This window comes from Dipodomys spectabilis, unplaced genomic scaffold (assembly GCF_019054845.1).
Source record: "Dipodomys spectabilis isolate Male_0828 unplaced genomic scaffold, ASM1905484v1 ptg000107l, whole genome shotgun sequence".
NCBI classification, from domain to species: Eukaryota; Metazoa; Chordata; class Mammalia; order Rodentia; family Heteromyidae; genus Dipodomys; species Dipodomys spectabilis.
The window spans coordinates 5,871,432-5,889,183 of NW_024870784.1; the positions used below are offsets into that span (position 1 = coordinate 5,871,432).

Below are 17,752 nucleotides of genomic sequence, written 5' to 3' on the forward strand. Positions count from 1 at the left end.
CTGGGGCCTGCAGGGGGCTGGCTCGGCTGCTGTCTTGGGGCCTGTGATGACTGGGCAGTCCTGGCCGTGGACACCAGGGAAGCGGTGGAACCACGGGGCTCCAGGTGGAGAGCACAGCGGCCCCACCCCTGCCTGAGGCTCCCAGGCCTTCTCAGAGCGCCCTCGCCGTGTTCAGAGACCAGAGTCAGTCTACGTCCTTCTGGAAAGGAAGAGGCAGCTGTTCTGGTGTCATTCAGGTCTCTGCTGAATGCCCGATCAATCTTTGGAAGTTGAATTCAATGTTTAAATCCAACGATAAGATCAGCTCCTTAAAAAATATGAGCAGCCTCCATCTCCTTCCTTTCATTAAACGCATCTCCTTTTAATGTCATCTCTCCCCTTTGCCACATAACCGAGAGGCTGTCCTTTCCTGAATCACAGAGGAAAAGAAACGAGCTTCAGGCCCTCCTTAATTGTAACTCGTGCTCTGCCAGATCAAGTAGGGAGAAGGACCAAGCTGTGGGGTACTGATTTTAAACTGCAATCATTTAGCTGGGTAGGGTGATGTGCACTTGTAATTCCAGCTCTCCAAGAGGCAGAGGTGGGAAGATCACCATTTAAGGAGGGAGGACTCTGGCAAAAATATGAGAGACCGAATCTGAAGAATAACTAAAGCCAAAAGGGCTGGAGGCATGGTTCAAGAGGTAGAACACCTTCCTAGCAAGCACCAGGCCCTGAGTTCAAACTGCAGAACTGAAAACCAACAAAATCCAGCCATTGGTGAACTTCAGTTTTCTGCCGTTACTTTGCAGGTATGAAGGTATGAACCGTTCCTCTCACTTTTCTGGAAAGGGCAGCTTGTGCTGCTGGTTCCTTAGGGATCTTTCCACATGTGAATTTCTTTTTTTTTTTTTTTTTTTGGGGTCTGGTCATGGGGCTTGAACTCTGGGCCTGGGCGCTGTCCCTCAGCTCTTCAGCTCAAGGCTAGCACTCTACCACTTGAGCCACAGCGCCACTTCCGGCTTTTTTCTTTTTGCTTATGTGGTGCTGAGGAATCGAACCCAGGGCCTCCGGCTTGCAAGGCAAGCGCTCTACCACTGAGCCACCTTCCCAGCCCCCACATGTGAATTTCTTGTAAATACTCTCTTAGGTTTAGTGTCCTCTTCCACTTGTGGAGTGGATTCAGTGTTGCTGGGCTTTGTGGAGTGGATTCAGTGTTGCTGGGCTTTGTGGAGTGGATTCAGTGTTGCTGGGCTTTGTGGAGTGGATTCAGTGTTGCTGGGCTTTGTGGTGTGGATTCAGTGTTGCTGGGCTTTGTGGAGTGGATTCAGTGTTGCTGGGCTTTGTGGTGTGGATTCAGTGTTGCTGGGCTTTGTGGAGTGGATTCAGTGTTGCTGGGCTTTGTGGTGTGGATTCAGTGTTGCTGGGCTTTGTGGAGTGGATTCAGTGTTGCTGGGCTTTGTGGTGTGGATTCAGTGTTGCTGGGCTTTTCATCATGTTTTTTCCTTCCTTCCAACCATGAATAAGAAATTAATTATTTGCATGTCATTGCATTGAGTTTAGTAAGATTTTTAAGAATTTTATTTCTCTTGGAAACCATCTTCCTGCTATCAGATGCTTCCGTGTGTGTGTGTGTGTGTGTGTGTGTGTGTGTGTGTGTGTGTGTGTGTGTGTGTATGTGTGTGTGTATGTGTGTGTATGTGTGTGTGTATGTGTGTATGTGTGTGTATGTGTGTGTGTGTGTATGTGTGTATGTGTGTGTGTATGTGTGTGTATGTGTGTGTGTATGTGTGTGTGTATGTGTGTGTGTGTGTGTGTGTATGTGATGGTACTAGAACTTGAACTCAGGGCCTCTCTCTCTGATGCTTGATATTTTTCTACTCAAGACTGGTACTCTACCCCTTGAGTCACATTGCCACTTCTGGCTTTTTGCTGGTTAGGTAGAAGTGAGTCTTATGAACTGTTCTGCCCTGGCTAGTTTTGAACCTTAATCTTCAGACCTCAGCCTCTCGAATAGCAAGGATTACAGGCGTGAGCCACAAGCACTCTGATTTCTTTGGGTTATGGATAGTCTTTCATATCCTCCACTTCTCCCATTTACTCTGAGTACAGAGCAGCGATTGGCTGACCTACCTATGGACTGCATGGACTTAGAGGATTGTGGGGAGAATGGGAACTCAAAGATGGGCCCCCTGAGTTCCTGGGAAGCACTCCTGCCAGGAATTTGTGTTTGTGCTAAAATGGAAGCTTGCTGCTATTTCGGTGCTTGGCAACGTCATGGCTTCTTCAATATTTCTCAGCACTTTCTTCTCGCTACCGACCCAGACCCTAAAGATGACTGTAAAGTGTCCCCTGCTCTAGCATCCATTGAGAACACCACTTTCTCAGGTCTCCTGGGGATTCTTCCATGGCTGGACACTGATGCGTGCTGGGAGCCATCGATTCTCGGTTATTTTTCTTAATATCTTTAAGTAGTTGTCCAGAGGAGGCGCCCTTTAGCAAAGCAGTTGGAGAACACAGGGCATCTCTCCCTCAGTGCCACTCCTTCCAACAGTCTCCCCAGTCCTTCCCCTCCCCACCTTCTCCCACCACCCAGTGACAGCACTGTGTCCAGTGAGCTCACTCCACACTGCTCCCAACCCAAAGTGCAGCACCGCCATTAAATCTGTGCTCCTGGTCTCCTTCCTCTCTTAGAGTTTGGACTTGGTTGTTCCGGTGCACACATAAACCTTTATCTGAATTGATGTGCAGTGGCCAAAGTGAAATTACCCACCAGCCCATAAAACACAAAAGGGTCTTTACAGTGTGCTTTGCAAATCAGCCCCAGGCAACCGAAAATAGCCCAGGAAGTTGCTTCTTCAGCGGATCATACTCTTGCTGGTTCTGGAAAGTTCTCTAAGGGGTCTGTGGGCCGCGTGGAGATCAGTCATGGTTTTGCAGGTGCTTCAAAGAGAAGAGAAACTCTAAGACTGGGCTGGCTTTGTCGGCCGTGACACCTCCTCTAGAACCTTCCCCTGAGTGTGGAGTCCTAAGTCTGTTTGCCCCTGAGGCCTGGCGAGGCACCCGTGTCTCCCTCTGGTCCTGCTCCTGAGGGGATGGGGTGCGGGGAGGCCCGCTCTGGGCCTTCCGCACTGGCTCCAGGGCCCCTGCAGGGATCCCCCCGCTGCTCCTCTCCAGAGGTGCCCCTCTCCTCCATCCCCACACTTCTGAGGCTGGCCGGCTCGTTTCCCTGGGGCACTCAGCGACGGTTCATTCTGTGTATTTATTCTTGTGCACAGCAAGAGGATATTGGTGAGGACTGCAGAGGAGAAATCCGAAGCTTTCCTTCGGAGGAGGCAGCGAGGGAAACAAGCGTGATGGGTGGAGCGTGAACGTGGTTGTGGCCAGGTGTGCGTGCACGATAACATGCCCTGTCTTGGAAATGACGATTTTAACAAAGCAGGCGGAAATGGGAAAATTCAGTCTTCTATCTGGGGGGAAAGAGCCTGCATTTCCAACTGACTGGCTGCCTACAGAAGCGGGGCGTCTTTTCCTGCCTCTTACCTTTATGTCCCTTACTCCTGGCAAGGAGGCCGCTGGGGTCCTATGGGCCGTGGTCCACAGCAGAGCTCCACCTCACACCCTGGGGCAGGGTGGGGGCGGCCCCCCCCTCCTAAAGTTCAGGCCACTGCAATGGTAAGGCCAGACCCTTCTGATTTTATTTATTTATTTGCTATTTTACTTATTTATTTTACTTAAGTAGTCATGCCAAGGGATGTCAATTCAACATGCCAGCTTGTGAGCACACTGCATCTTGTCGATGTTACCCCTTCCATTCCCCTCCCCCGTCTCTTCCAACACGACCCAGCCCCTCTCGGTACCGGGGCCCCTTTCCACACAGACACAGTGAACATGACGACTGCATCCACGGCCCTTCCTCTAGTCATCTGTCTACCCCTCCTCCCTGTCCTCCCCCCTCCTGACCACACCTGTCCCAGCTTCTGTGTATGGATTTGTGAAACTGTGAGTTAGTTGTAAGGTCACTGGATCTTCCCCCTGCTGATACCATACTTTAGTTAATACCTCTGTGTTTGTATCTATATCGCTATATCTCTATCCATATGACCCTGTAGATGAGGTTATATATGGTTATAATTTAGGTTTAATTTCCACATATGAGAGAAAACATGCATCCTTTGTTTCTCTGAGCCAGACTTGCTTCATCTAAACTAGTTTTTCAATGTCCTTGAAAGTGACATATCACCCCAATGGATGAGTAAAATTCCACATTATAAATTTCCAAGTTATTATAAATTCCAAATTATAAAATTCCATTATATATATATATATGTATATATATATATATACATATATATATATATATATATACATTTTCTTGACCCATACATCCATTGAAGGCCCTCTGGGTGGTTGTATTTTACCTGTGGGTTCAGGAGATGCTTACCTGGCTATGAACCTAACTGGAACCTCTGAGCTTACCAGGTTACACTTCCCCAGCCCTATGACAACGGCAGGCTAAGGTTCAGCTACTTTTTGAAAAATTCTCACTTGCCTTTTAAATTTTTTTCTGAATCCAGCCTACTGATGCCGTAACTTATGGTCATCCATGTAGAAATGGAGTGTAACTTTGAAACGAGGACTCAGATTCTTCGTAAGAACAGAAGATAGGGTCTTAGAAGACATAGGGAGGCACAGTCCGCCTTATTCTTTTCACACATCTGAAAACGGACCATACTATTAAATCTTGCCAGTTCCCTATCTGTTGGGTCACCCTGGCCATTTGCAGCAGGAGACATAGAATTCTCTGTAGCCTCTTTCTTCAGTTCAGCTGCAAATAACTGTAGTAAGAGGTCAGGTGTGTGAGCTCCTGGGAGACGCTTCTATTCCACCAGACGTTGGTGGGTCTTGGATGCGTCTCTCTGGATTCGGTCTAAATTGGTGCCCTCTTCCCTCCAGCCCTAGTTTCTATGAATGCTTCTTTGAGCTCCACAGCCCCAAATAGAGATTTAATCATTGCATAAAAATTTTGATCTAGACATAAAAGCTTCTTCTGCTTGTGTTGATCATTAGACCGCTCCAGGATGATGTTTGAATGTTGGTTCTTTGAGAAATTATGGGACTTACAAAATTATTGTAAAACTATATAATTTTGGGTAGTTCCTAGCCTTGCGAATGTAGGGAATTTTGGAGAGAAAGAGAAAAAAATACTCTGCTTCTCTTTTGTCCATAAGAACTCTTTGGAGGGGCAGGTATGATAGAACCCATGTGCGTCAGGTGACTCGGCACAGGAACGCATCAGATTCCGTGGGGTGGGCTGGGCTCCCGGGCCATGAAGTCATCACCGATGAGATCTGCCACACCCCAGAGAAGCCCTCGCTGCATCTCTTACTGGAATGGGCTATTAGAACATGACCATATGTTGTTTAAGGCGAGATCCTGAATTCTACTCCTAGTGAATCTTTCTGAGGCCAGGGCATTAACGTATGGTCCAGCCACCTACTTTCCAAAAGCACTAGACTACATTTCTTCTTGGGTATTGGGCCATTCTCATTGTATTACATCTGAGGCCATCTTCCTGGTAGATAGAAGAGGGTTCAATCTCCAGGTGACCCATCAATAATTGATTTCCAGTCAATTGGCAGGTGATCAGCTGTGGGCTCTTCAGGTAGAGCCGTTTTAATCTGAGCAGGTTGTGGTGATGTGGCCAGTCTTCAGACTTAGGAAGAGCTGGGTCCAGGTGGGCCATAGCTGGAGATCAGGAACAGGAAGAGCTGGGCACAGGAACTTGTGTGGTGTGTGACAGGCCAGCACACCTTTCAGATGGGCATGTACCTGTATGAACACGAGCACACAGGGACGTAAACGCATTCACTGTTCTCTGGCATTCTTGCATGGACGTGCCATCACACTCAGGGTTTGCAGAACAGAAGTTTATGCAGTGGTGTTGATTTCTGTCTGGTTTTCTCAAGACACACATGAAAAACTGCAGAATGAAACAAAGCTCAGGACATAGCTGAATGGGCAGTTAGGGCTGGCAGCCAGCTTGGGGTGAAGTTTAAGCACCAAGTATTGCATCCATCAGCTTGGCTGCACTGGACGTGGTTGAGCTCGGGGCTCTGCTTCACAGATCCCCCTTTCAAGAATCCAATCAGAGTCTCCCACCAGGGTAGATTCCACACACTACGGAACAGCCCATTTTCCTTTAGGATAGATTGCATAGTCATCCTTGGACACGGGAGAAAGGAACAGCTGTCTGCCCAGATTAGAGGCGCAGGGCTGAGGGCCCAATGCGGAAGGCACCCTCAGAGACAGCATGATTGGCTGCTTGGCTGACAGCAAGGCTGTGGAGGGCAGGCAATGCCACCCCGGTGTCACAAGAGACAAAGCCAGACTGCGTGCAGTGCCGAGGATGGCATTGTAGCCAAGGAGCTGTGAGCAAGGCGCAGAGTCCTGGCATGGAAACAGAGCTGGTATAGGGGAGATCATTTTTCTGTCCATCCTAATGTTTGCTTTTCACTGTCATGAAAGTTCCAGGAATCATCTTAACCTAGCAGTGACTGGGCTGTGCTGGCTTTTCTCTTTCTCCTCCTCCTGCTTCTGTGGAAGGAAGGCCTTCCATTGGCTCCATGCTTCCATTTTGTTTCTTCTTTCATTTCAGATTCTTCGTTTCTTCTTTCATGTCAGATTGGCTGTGGGTATGAGATGGGGAGACAGACACACTCAATAAACTTAGGCCTCGTTTGTCTATTAATTGGACTAAGTAATATTCATGTCAGATTACTTTAAATTACTCCGCCATTTTGATTGCATGTGACTTTTCTCTCTATTGAAAAGCTGAAGAACGTTCTCAACTCTGTAGTGCTGAAAAGCATTCTGGTTTTATCCTACGAAGTGGGGGTTTGGAAGTTTAGAAGCTACAAGCCTAAGGGAGTTATGGAAGATGGCCAGGCTCTCAGACACTCAGTGGATGCTGGAAAGCCAGATGGAGCAAAGAAAGGAATGAACCCTGGTCACACAAATGCTCTGGAAGGAGCTTCAGCACCAGCCATGACACCTACCTTGTCAGCCAGCCAAAGATCAGTTAAAGGACGAAGGAAAAGAGGTAACTTTTTTATAGTCATAGCAGTGGTCACTTCCACCAGCAAGAAACCTGCAAACTTGTCTAGATAGTCATGTGTGCAACCTCAAATTGGGGCTTGTATAACTATGAAGAGGAGGTAAAGAAAGAGCAAAGAGCAAGAACACATTTATGCACGGTGTCTCTCTGCTGGTGATTTTCTTGGGCATGGAGTCCCTGGCTGGCTTGCACAGAAGCTTGTCTACTATGAGATGACTCTCCATTCTCTGCTTCCTGATTGACTATAGCTTCCTTTGGTTAGGAGAAGAGGAGGCTGGACGTCACCCTTCTGTGCTCTGCTGTTAGGGCATCTTTGGACAGGTACCAGGCACAGAGCAGAAGGGCTCTCTTTATTCTCTTTGCTTCAGTTTATTCTTTACAGGCTCCACAAGCTTGTCTCTGCACATGAAGACATCTCACGATACGATCTCTTAAGGCACATTTCCACGCTTTACGTAATATCCTCTCCTCCTCAGCCCTTGTGGACCAGGCATGGCTGTAGAAGAGCCAGGTGAACATGTCAAAAACCACGCTTGCTTGATTCAGTAGAAAGAATTTTATTTCAGGGCCTTTAGTCCTCCAGGAGGCAGGGAGGCCAGCGAAGCTGGGGCCTGGGCAAGGAAGGTGCGTGAGCAAGACGCTGGGACCGCGCCTAAGGCGGCATGGCCGCTGCACATGCAGTGTGGAGTGAGTGGCGGCCTGCTGCTGTCCCCTCCTGTCCCCTCCCTGGCTAGGGATAGGATCTTCAACTTAGGGGCACCCTCTTTCCTCCCCTCCCCACTCCCAGGCTCACTCCTTGCCTTCCCAGGTACTGCAGTACCCAGCCTGGAAAACCCTGGGTGAATTTCCTCTGCTGTTCATCCTCCATGTTGGAGGTAGAGGGGGAAGCGCCAGCAGTGGGGGAGCCTGGGTTATCGGCTGTGGTCCCGGGTAAGGACCTAGAGACATTCTCTCCTTGTTTGTGCAAGGATTCTCCAGGGAAACTCAGCCCTAGATTCCCATCCAACCCCACTTCCAACACAGGGAAGGCTTTGAAGCCCCGGATGGTGAAGAGTTGGTGGGTTTCAACTGGAACCCAGCTGCTCCAGTCCAGCCGTTTCTTGTCAGACTCCACCTCATGTTTTGTTTTGTTTTTCGCTCAACAAAGTAGACATGTCGGTGAGTAGGAGGAGCCGAAGGGTCTTTTCCAAAATCTCCAGCCTTACAACATGACTGTATTTAGAGATGGAGGCTTGTCAAGAACAAGGTAAACTGAGGTCCTGTCCTGGGGCCCTTGTAGATGGGGACATGGTGCAGTGACCCCCCTAGGATGCCAGGGGACGCAGCTCTGCCCATATCTCCAGCGTGGGCCCTGGGGCTGCCGCTCCGGAGACCACCCAGTTCTGTGGCTGATGCTTGCCCCGCCCCCGGGGTGTACTGTTTGGGAACAAGCAAGCCAGCACAGCTAGCAGAGAATTCTGCCAATAGAAAAAAAATTGTTTTTTGAATGATCTTTCTTCCGAGGCGTAATGAGTTTCGGGGGAAGATTTGATGGCCGCGGGGCCTCTCTTCTTTTCCATCGGTTCCTACCAACGTGTTGGCGTTTGATTATCTGAGCGCACGGTCAGGCAGCCGCTTCAGATAAGCCAGCTGCAGCTCCTGGGAGCCGAGTCCTGGATAATTGGAAAGAGAGTCAGAGAAGCCAGGAGTAAACGCTTCTTAAAGCTGACCAAATTAGGTTTCACAACAACCCCAACCCGGGCTGTACCGTTGAAGACCGGGGCTGCAGAGGGCCTCCATGTTAAGACACAGACAAATGGCTCTGGGTTGGAAACAGCTCTGAGGACCCTAGAAAGACGCTAGCCTGATAAACAGAGGAAACAGGAGCTGGGTTTTATTTGATTTGGAGATATAAGGGAGGCAGAGAGGCCCTTGCCCATTGCTGCTTATGCCTGACTTTGCTCGTTCGTCTCTGCCTCTTGGCAGAGACCTGGAAAATTGCAATTCTCCATCCCTGCAGTTCCCCGTTCGGTGAACGCTGAGGGAAGCAGCCACAGGAGCAAGCGGTGGTCTGGGCTCAGAACTGCCTCTCTGGGCAGCCCCGGACGCATCCTGCACTACCAGCAATGCCTGGCTGAAGGGCACTGTGACCATCTTGCTGGCCTTCTTTCCAGCTTTTGAAAGAATGAGTTGTCTACGTTATAAAAACATGATGCTCTGTGCCAGCACTTCAATGTACTGTGTATAATTTTTTGATAGTATTACTTATTTTTAATATAATTTTATTGTTACAATGAAGGTGCTGTACAAAGGGTTTGCCATTTCATAAGTCCAGTGATTTCTTTTTTTGGACAATGTCACCCCTTTCTTTGTCCCCTCCCCCCGCCCTATTCTCCCTCACCCTTGCCCACAAGTTCCACTGGTCATTTTGCACATAGTGTCTACTGAATACCACGGCTGAATTTGTTCTCCCTCCCTCCATCCCTCCCTCCCTCCCTCCCTGCCTCCCTCCCTCCCTCCCTCCCTCCTTCCCTCCCTCTCTCCCTTCTTCCCTCCCTCCCTTTATGTGCTCCCTAGTTTTTCTTTTAATTTTGATTTTTCTCAAAAGGGATTGACCTTTTCCCCAATATTGGGTGCTTTGTCCTCTAGGTACATCTTGATCCAATTTATGGGATAAAATTCCATTCCTCACCTGCTTTTCTTACCTATCTCTTTGGCTTTCACTGCTCCAAGAGCAAGGGTTGGCTGCTTAGAAAGGAACCCATACTGGGTCCCCAGGACTAATAGGTAGCCTGGGGATGAAAGCCGCTCTGCCCCCAGCTAAGAGGACCCCCAGGGCTCCACGTGGATCCCTTTAATTATATCAAGGGCAACACAAGTGACAGATGTTAATTCTTTCCAAGTTAATATTACACTCTGAAAGAAGTAGGGCATCCCAGAACCCTGGCATTCAGATACCCCATTTGCAAGGCATACTTAAGTTAAATGACTATTATTTCTTTATAGTGTGCTAAAATTTTGGTCCTTTTATAGTACGCTATGTGCTGCGACTTCTAATGAAGGAAAACTCCCACTCAGGACTATTATAGCCCAATTTACTGCTTAGGCACAAATTTCTGATCTACAGGCCTAGGCCTTAGGAGGTAATTTGTTTCTATCAAATAAATCTTAAACTATGGAGAGCTATGAATACAAAAATGAAAGCCTTTTGCCCATCCCCCTGTGTGTGTGTGTGTGTGTGTGTGTGTGTGTGTGTGTGTGTGTGTGTGTGTATTACAACTAAATGCTGTTGTGTTCATGACTTATTGCTGGTACCAAGAAGCAATATTCTTGTAGCATCTCACACACACAAAAATCTCAATATATTTAGGAGTTTCCCTTCCCAAGCTACTATTTTGTTTTGTTTTGTTTCTTTTTGGAACTAGGGATTAAATCCAGGGCTTTGGCATACTCTACCCCCTGTGCTACCCACACTAGTGTAAGTTTGAATTATGCTTCATTTCAAACTCTATCCAATCTTGAACGATTCCAAGATCTGTGAATAGTTCTGTCATGCACCAGATAACTTGGAATGTCTGTTAATTTCTTTTTTCTTTTTTTCTTTCTATTGTGAAAATACCATACAGAGGGGTTACAATTACATGAGCAAGGTAATGAGTACATTTCTTATCAAGTATTGTTGCCTCCTCCTTTGCTCCCCTTCCCATCCCTTCCCATCTGCTCCCCCCAGGCCCCCCCACCGCCCCCACCGGCCAAAGTTGTAAAATTCATTTTTCGACATAACAACTTGTACATCTCATAGTTGCAATGGGTCTACCTGTATCCCTATTTAAACGGTTTGTTTTTGCCCTTCCCCTTCACAAATTATATGTCTGTTAATTTCTGAGGAGTTAATATGAAATACTTGAAATATGCACGGATGAGTAAGAGTCTTTCAAAAAGTGTTATGTTTAGATCATGACTATCCCTGTGGCCTCCCGTCCCCATGGGAGGGGGTGAGGGCAGATTTTGACCTTTGACCTTGAACTGAGCTTGTGTACCTCTTACCTTGGCTCCAGCCCAGGCTGTCGGGTTGTCACTGGGACAATCTTTACTCAGCATTCTGCTTTGGTTTTAGAGACTGAAATTCTATGTCATTTAAATACGGTTGCCTATTTCTTTCATTTTCCTCTGGAAAGCAGGGACAGGTTTCTCTGCTACCCCCTGGCCCCAGAATAGTGATGGGTCAAACTAGAGCTACATGCTAAGAGACGAATTCTCTATTAATTCCAATGGGCCACCTGCAAACAACTGCATTTGCCTGGTGATTGATGGCATTCTGTCAGTATAGATGTGAGCCATTAAGGAAAGACACAATTTCTCCAAAAACTATTCGAATTGGTCCATGCAGAGGCCCGTCATCTTGGCTTTCATCTAAAGAGTAGAAAGTAGTGCAGCAGCGGAGTCACACACAGGATTTGGAGCAAGAGCTGGATTCAGAGTCAGCCCAGGCCATCAGTTACCAGGTGAGAAACGCCATGGTCTCTGAGCCTCTGTAAAGCAGGACCATGAATGTTTCCTGCAGAAATGAGTGCAGAAATCAAACAAAGCAAAGACTGCAATGCTACTTGAAAATCCATACAGCCCCCAAGTTAGGTTGGCTGCTGTTGGGGGCAGATTTGTGCCTCTCCATTCCCCAATTTGTGTTCTGCATCTTGAACTTCCTGTGGTCAGAATGTGATTATGTTTGAAGATGGTATCTTTCAAGATGAATGTTCAATGAAGCCATCGGGGTAGATTCTATTCCCACAGGGCTGGTTTCTTATGAGTAGAGGAGCTCTGGGCTTGCAGAGAGACAGTGGGGATGCACACCTCTACAGATGAGGGGGCCTTGGCTGTCTACAGATCCGGGACAGGGAGGGGCCCCAGGGAGAAATGGGTCCTGCTCACATCCTAATCTAGACTTCTATCCCTCAAGCTGGAGAGATCTGTGATAGTTTGTCATGGCAGCCTAAGAACACTAGTACTGGCTATTCAGCAACTGTTGGATTGTGTGCTGATTTGCTCCAACATTGGACTCTATGCTTGTTGGAACAGAAAAATGCACATAGAGGTTAGCTTGTCCAATCATTTCCCCATGGATTTCTATAACCCTATCAGAGATTCAGAATGCTCCTGTGGGATTGTCTTCAATTGGTAGTAATTCCTCACTTTTGTATCATGTTCTCTACTTGACATTTGCCCACCCAGTGTGTAAGCCCATGAGGGAGGGCCTATTTTATGCTCAATTATAAAAGCCTCTTATTACAATTAGGTCTTGAAGAAGGGCTACCCGAACAGTCTCCTATGACAGAATTAAAGGCAGTAGCAGAAGCTACTTCCTGTCTCAGTTGCTGCAGGGAAATGGTGGTAATTCAGGAAAGTAGAGCAAGAAGTCTCTGTGATAGAGTGATGTCGAAACCTGAATGGGATCACGTTGTTTCCAGTTGGCCATCATGGCCAAGCGGAATCACATGATGACCTCCCCTCCCCACCCCCATGTCTTTCCCTGGTGATGCAGGGCCACAGGTGGAACTGTGTGTCTGGTCCACATTGATTCAAAGAAAAGACCAAACTGTTTGGGGTCCATTCTGCATGCCTTGTGTTGTTGTTGTTGTTGTGTGTGTGTGTGTGTGTGTGTGTGTGTGTGTGTGTGTGTGTCTGTGTGTCTGTGTGTGTGAGAGAGAGAGACAGAGGCAGAGACTGAAAAAATATTGAGAGAGAGGCGAAGAGAGAAATATGACATATATACAGTTGATGACATGCAAACATACATGCATAATATAATCTCACAGAGATAAGACCCATGCAGGTAATGCAGTGGTTAATGTATTGCCCAGGGTGGTAGTTTTGACTTCCACTTCTGGGAGAGGAGGTGTTGAGTACATGGGAACTCTCCAGGGTTTGAAAGGGACCCCGGCCTACCAGGCACATGTGATGTTGGGGCCCATAGCAGCTGATATTTTCCCTGAATGAATGATCAGGAAGTTGGGTTTTCTCTCATCCACCAACGGAACTGTTATGTTCTGTATTAAGTCCACTCATTGTTCTGAACGTCCTCTGTGGTCAGCTTCAGAATTCCAGAGTGTCCATACAGGAAAGTGAAGGACAGGATTTCAGAACTCTGGGCAGACTCAAAGTAACAAGGGTGTGGAACGGCACTGGAGGATTTGGTAACACTGCTCACTCACTCAGAGTGACAAAGAGTGGCCGCCAGGGATGAGGTAGCTGTGGAAATTCCTCAATTCAGGCAGCAGCATCCTAAATACCAACGCCAGGCACAAGCCTTTGGACGTCTTCATGAGAAATGAATAGCAATGGAGGGAAAGGGCTACGGCAGGTGGCCGATCTCTGTCTCTGGTTTAGATGTACTTCTCTCTCCCACTCAGAGCGGTTTGCAAAGGCCTCTGTTGGTTCCTCGATGTGCACTGGAGTGGAGGAGGGAGACCTGAGGCAGTGCCCAGGCCTCCGGTCACCTGACCTGTGAGCTGTGGGTGGATCTGGTGGTCACAGGCGATCACTCTTGAATGGGCTCTAGGTATGGGCTCCATGGTGGAGTCACTGGCATCAAGCCAGGCTTGGGCACCCCTGTGCAAGCCGACTGGGAAGTGGCCGTGATGTGGAGCAGCCATGACGGGAGTTGGCCAAGTTGGGAAGTGCACCACCCCCTCCAAATCAGGGCCCAAGTGACCAGCGGGCCCCAAGTAGATGTGGGGACCCTGAAGCCAGGAGTTGCTTTCCTGCTCCTGGCAGGACAGGGCAGCCGTTTGCTCCAAGAAGTCTGCAGGCTGTTTGCGGGGACGCTGGCCTGTGTTTTGCTCATTCTCTGTGTGGGTCAGTCCCAATGCCGGCTCAGGCCCGGGTTCACTGGTGTGTGGGGCTGCTCAAGATCCTCTGCCACCGCCAGACCTTCTCTGTCTCCCCTGGGGACCTGAGCCCTAGGTGATATGAAGATGCCTCCGCTGGGCGTCTGTTCCTGCATCCCTCCACCGCCTGCTATGTTCAGAGTTCCCCCTTTGAACAGTCCTGTTTTCCGATGCCCCATTGCCACTTCCTTCCTCCATGAGCTGGGTTCCTCTGGCTGGCTTCCCAGTGGCCCGACCCTTTCCCCCCAGCCCCTCCCTCATAATCCTGACCAAACTCCCAGAGGCAGCTCGGGGTTTTAGTCTTCCAGCTAGAGTGTGCACCCGACAGCAGTGCCATGTCAGGATTCCTCTGTAGGCAGGGGTTACTCACTGAGCACCTACTTCATGTCAGAGTCTGTGGAAGAAGCAAGGACAAGTCCTACCCCCCCTCAGAGACTCACACGTAGGTGGTGGGGGGGAGGAAGACCCAAGGTGGAGGCCTGGGATGAGGGCTGTCCCCTGACAAGGGGACAAGCCACACCGTGGCTCCCTTTATCCTGCCAGCCGACGCGCTAGGGTCTCTCTCTGAGAACCAGCAGCACACGCTGCCCGAGAGCCCCAGCTCTGTCTTGGAATAAGGTGGGAAAGGAGTGTCTCCGTCAAGTCAGCCACTCCGGCTGATCCTTTATCTCCATCCATGGGGACGTTTGGGGAGAAGCTTGGCAGGTCTTGGGGAAGCTCTGGAGATGGGAGACCTGCCTGCGGTCCTCTCCCACATCTCCTGCTTCCCTTCACCCCTGCTGATGTGCCCAGCCCTGCCCAGCCCTGCCCTTCCTGTCTTCCGGGACCCCACAGTGGTGTGGCTCTGTGCCCTGGCACCTGGAGACATTCTACTGAGCGGGCCTTGCCAGCTGCTCAGAGGGAATGATCGCTCGTCCGCAGCCTTCCTCCGTGCTGCCGCAGACCGCCCCGGAGGAGTGCAACAACTCCTCGAGTATTCGTGATTGCTTTAAAGAAAAAATAGAAGCATCATGGTCCTTTTTTCAAACAAAGGAAGGATCAATAAATCACTCTTGGCTGAAGGTATTAGTTTAAGATATAATTGCAAAATTGATTTTTATAACCTGCCCTTACTCCATCATGTTAGCCCTAAATATACATAATTTTCTGCATCTTCATTTGTCATTTGTCACAGAAAAAAATTATTGTTTTTCCCCCCTCCCCTAGGCTCCACGATTGTAAAACAGAGAAGATGAATCAGGCCCTTCAAAATCTCAGGGATGAGAACGATGGCTCCCAGCTCCCCCTGGATTCCACGAACCCCCTTCTTTGTCAGAACCGCAGCCTGTGCAGGGTTCTCCCAGGAGGGATGGAGGGGAGGCTTTGGGACTGAAAATCTTCCATGAACAATGCTGATTTCTGGCCCTCCAGACCCACAGGTGTATTGGGTACTGAACATTTTTACTGCTGTCCGCGTGGAGCTGGGACCTCCGTGTCTCACGTTCTTACCTTCCCATACTCAGTCGACATTTCTAAACCTTGTACCCGAGCCTCAGACAACTCCAACTGGGTGAGATGACCCTACTCCTGCAGAGAAGCTGCATGTGACCGGCTCCTGGTGTCATGGGAAAGCACTGCCGGGTCCCAGGGTCATCAGGGCTCTTCTGGGTGACCACGGGCAGCCCCGCAAGCTACCCGGACACTCATGATCCCTGCTCATAGGGCACCGGCTGCAAGTCTGAAGGAGAGGAAAAGGATCTTTGATGTGGGTCACAAACCCACTGTCTTAACAGGCAGGCAGGGCCATGCACTGTGTTCTCTTTCTCCATGGAAGTGTGGCTGCAGGGCTTGGGGCAGAACTGGAGAGTCTTTAGGTAAACTGAGGATTACTTGCCTAAGGTTAGGTAATGCCATGCAAGAAAAAAACATCAGATTTTCCTATACATCTGCCTGTTATCCCCCCCCCCCCCATCCATCCATCTGTCATCTATCTCTCTGTTTACCTGTCCTATTTATTTAGCAAGCTAATCACTACGACCCCTTGCAGATGTGTGATTTGTGAAACTTCAGACCCACCACGAAGGTCAAATTGTGTCAAGGCCCCGAATGCCATAAGCAAATCTCATTGTCTAGGAAGTACACACAGGGACACAAAATGCCATTGGGCCAACTCTGAGCTCTTCTGAATACTATGCTAATGCATCTATGCCCATAGCCGTGTTGAAGTTGTACCCGTGTGAGATGCTTCAAGAAGGAGGTGTGCAGCTTGAATATTTTAAAACTGTATGGAAAGTGTGGCTGTTAGGAACAGAAAATGGAGTACAAGAATATACAAATGCCCGGGTCGCCTCTTTGACATAGGGTGTAGGCTGCCCTTGGTTCAGAGAGCAAGATGGTGGACCGTCTCTAGCTTTACTATCCCAGGTTTTGGGTTGCCTTTTCTATTTGCAGGTCTGTGATTGGCTTGTTTGTGTTTATCTTGTTACAGATGGGCAGAAGAAAGTTCAGGAGGAATTTGACATCGACATGGATGCACCTGAGACAGAGCGTGCGGCTGTGGCCATTCAGTCCCAGTTCAGAAAGTTCCAGAAGAAAAAGGCTGGCTCGCAGTCTTAGCAAGGGAGCCCCTTCCTGCTCTGCCTGAAGACACCACATTCAACCATCCTCTGTCAAGAAACGAAAAGAGTACCACCCTCGAGAGAAGTCATCCACACACAACACACTCACTCCCTGCAAACCTACAATGCATGTGCAGAAACCCGTCCTCTGGCCACCCGGTGGGCAGATGTAGACAATGGAATTGTGAGTAGCTTAATCTCCGTGTGTAGCTCCATTATCATTCTGCCTGTTAACTACTTTCCTGGATGTTGTAATTAAAAGGAGTGAAGATGAGCGAGTTGTGTGCCTTCCTCTCTTCCGTCACGGTAACCTAGGAAGTTCCCAGGGGTCACACATAGCAGGAAGGCAGGTGGCTCTTCTCTTCCTGTTTTACGAGCTGGAGACGCACCTCGGTGCCTTCCTTCTGTTAGGCGCTTGTGCACGGGGGCAGTGAGCTCTGTTCTCAGACACACCTGTCTCCTCTGCAGTGTACTGGCCTCCTTAGGGTGGGAGTCGCAGCCCTGTGTCTGGAGGAGTTATGATTCACCCGGGAGCACGGGGATGGGGCAGGTCACTCAGAAGGCCTCAGTGGGTGCGATCCAGGCCTTCAGAGCGATGCCCCACAGCCTGGCATGCCCTTCTGCCATGCAGGTGTGGTTCTCCACCCGGTGTGGCTCCAGGGACAGGTGCCTTCTCAGGCTTCTCTACGCACCGCCCTGGGGCTTGCCACTCGCTAGGGTTCCTCTTCATCACCTGCAAGCTGGAGCTGCTGTCTGGCTTCCCTCCCCCTCCATCTCTTCTTGAGGCTGTTGTCCTGCAACTCTGACCAATAAATTGCTTTGAATTGTCCAACGTGCTTCCGTAGGCAGCGGAGAGAGGCCCATTGTGTGGATGAGATTGCTCCATCCTGCCAAACACCAGTGCGTTGGGTGTGTTCTTTCCCTGGGTGGCAGATAGCAGGAGTCCTCGGCCCCCAGGTGACTGCTGTGGTATGAGCTCTGCCGTGTGTGTGTGTGTGTGTGTGTGTGTGTGTGTGTGTGTGTGTGTGTGCACGTGGGAACCCTGCGTGCAGGCTGTAGGGGTACGGGGTGTGGCAGCAGGGAGACCTGGGAAGCTGTCCGCGTAACAGCTAGGGGTGGGGTGGCACAGTTTCTTTCACAGGGCCCTTCGATGCACTCAGGCCTGAAGACCTTTCCCACATGGCTGGGCAGGATGG

General features: G+C 49.4%; 1 protein-coding gene across 1 annotated transcript in view; it reads left to right on the forward strand.

Annotated features, from left to right (window-relative positions):
- Positions 1–16,830, forward strand: part of Pcp4 (Purkinje cell protein 4) — a 53,580-nt gene extending 36,750 nt beyond the window's left edge. The window contains exon 3 of the mRNA XM_042687330.1: positions 16,427–16,830. Within this exon, the coding sequence (XP_042543264.1) occupies positions 16,427–16,554 (128 nt within the window). The 3' untranslated portion in view covers positions 16,555–16,830. The remainder of the gene's footprint in view (positions 1–16,426) is intronic.
- The last annotated feature ends 922 nt before the right edge of the window (positions 16,831–17,752 follow it).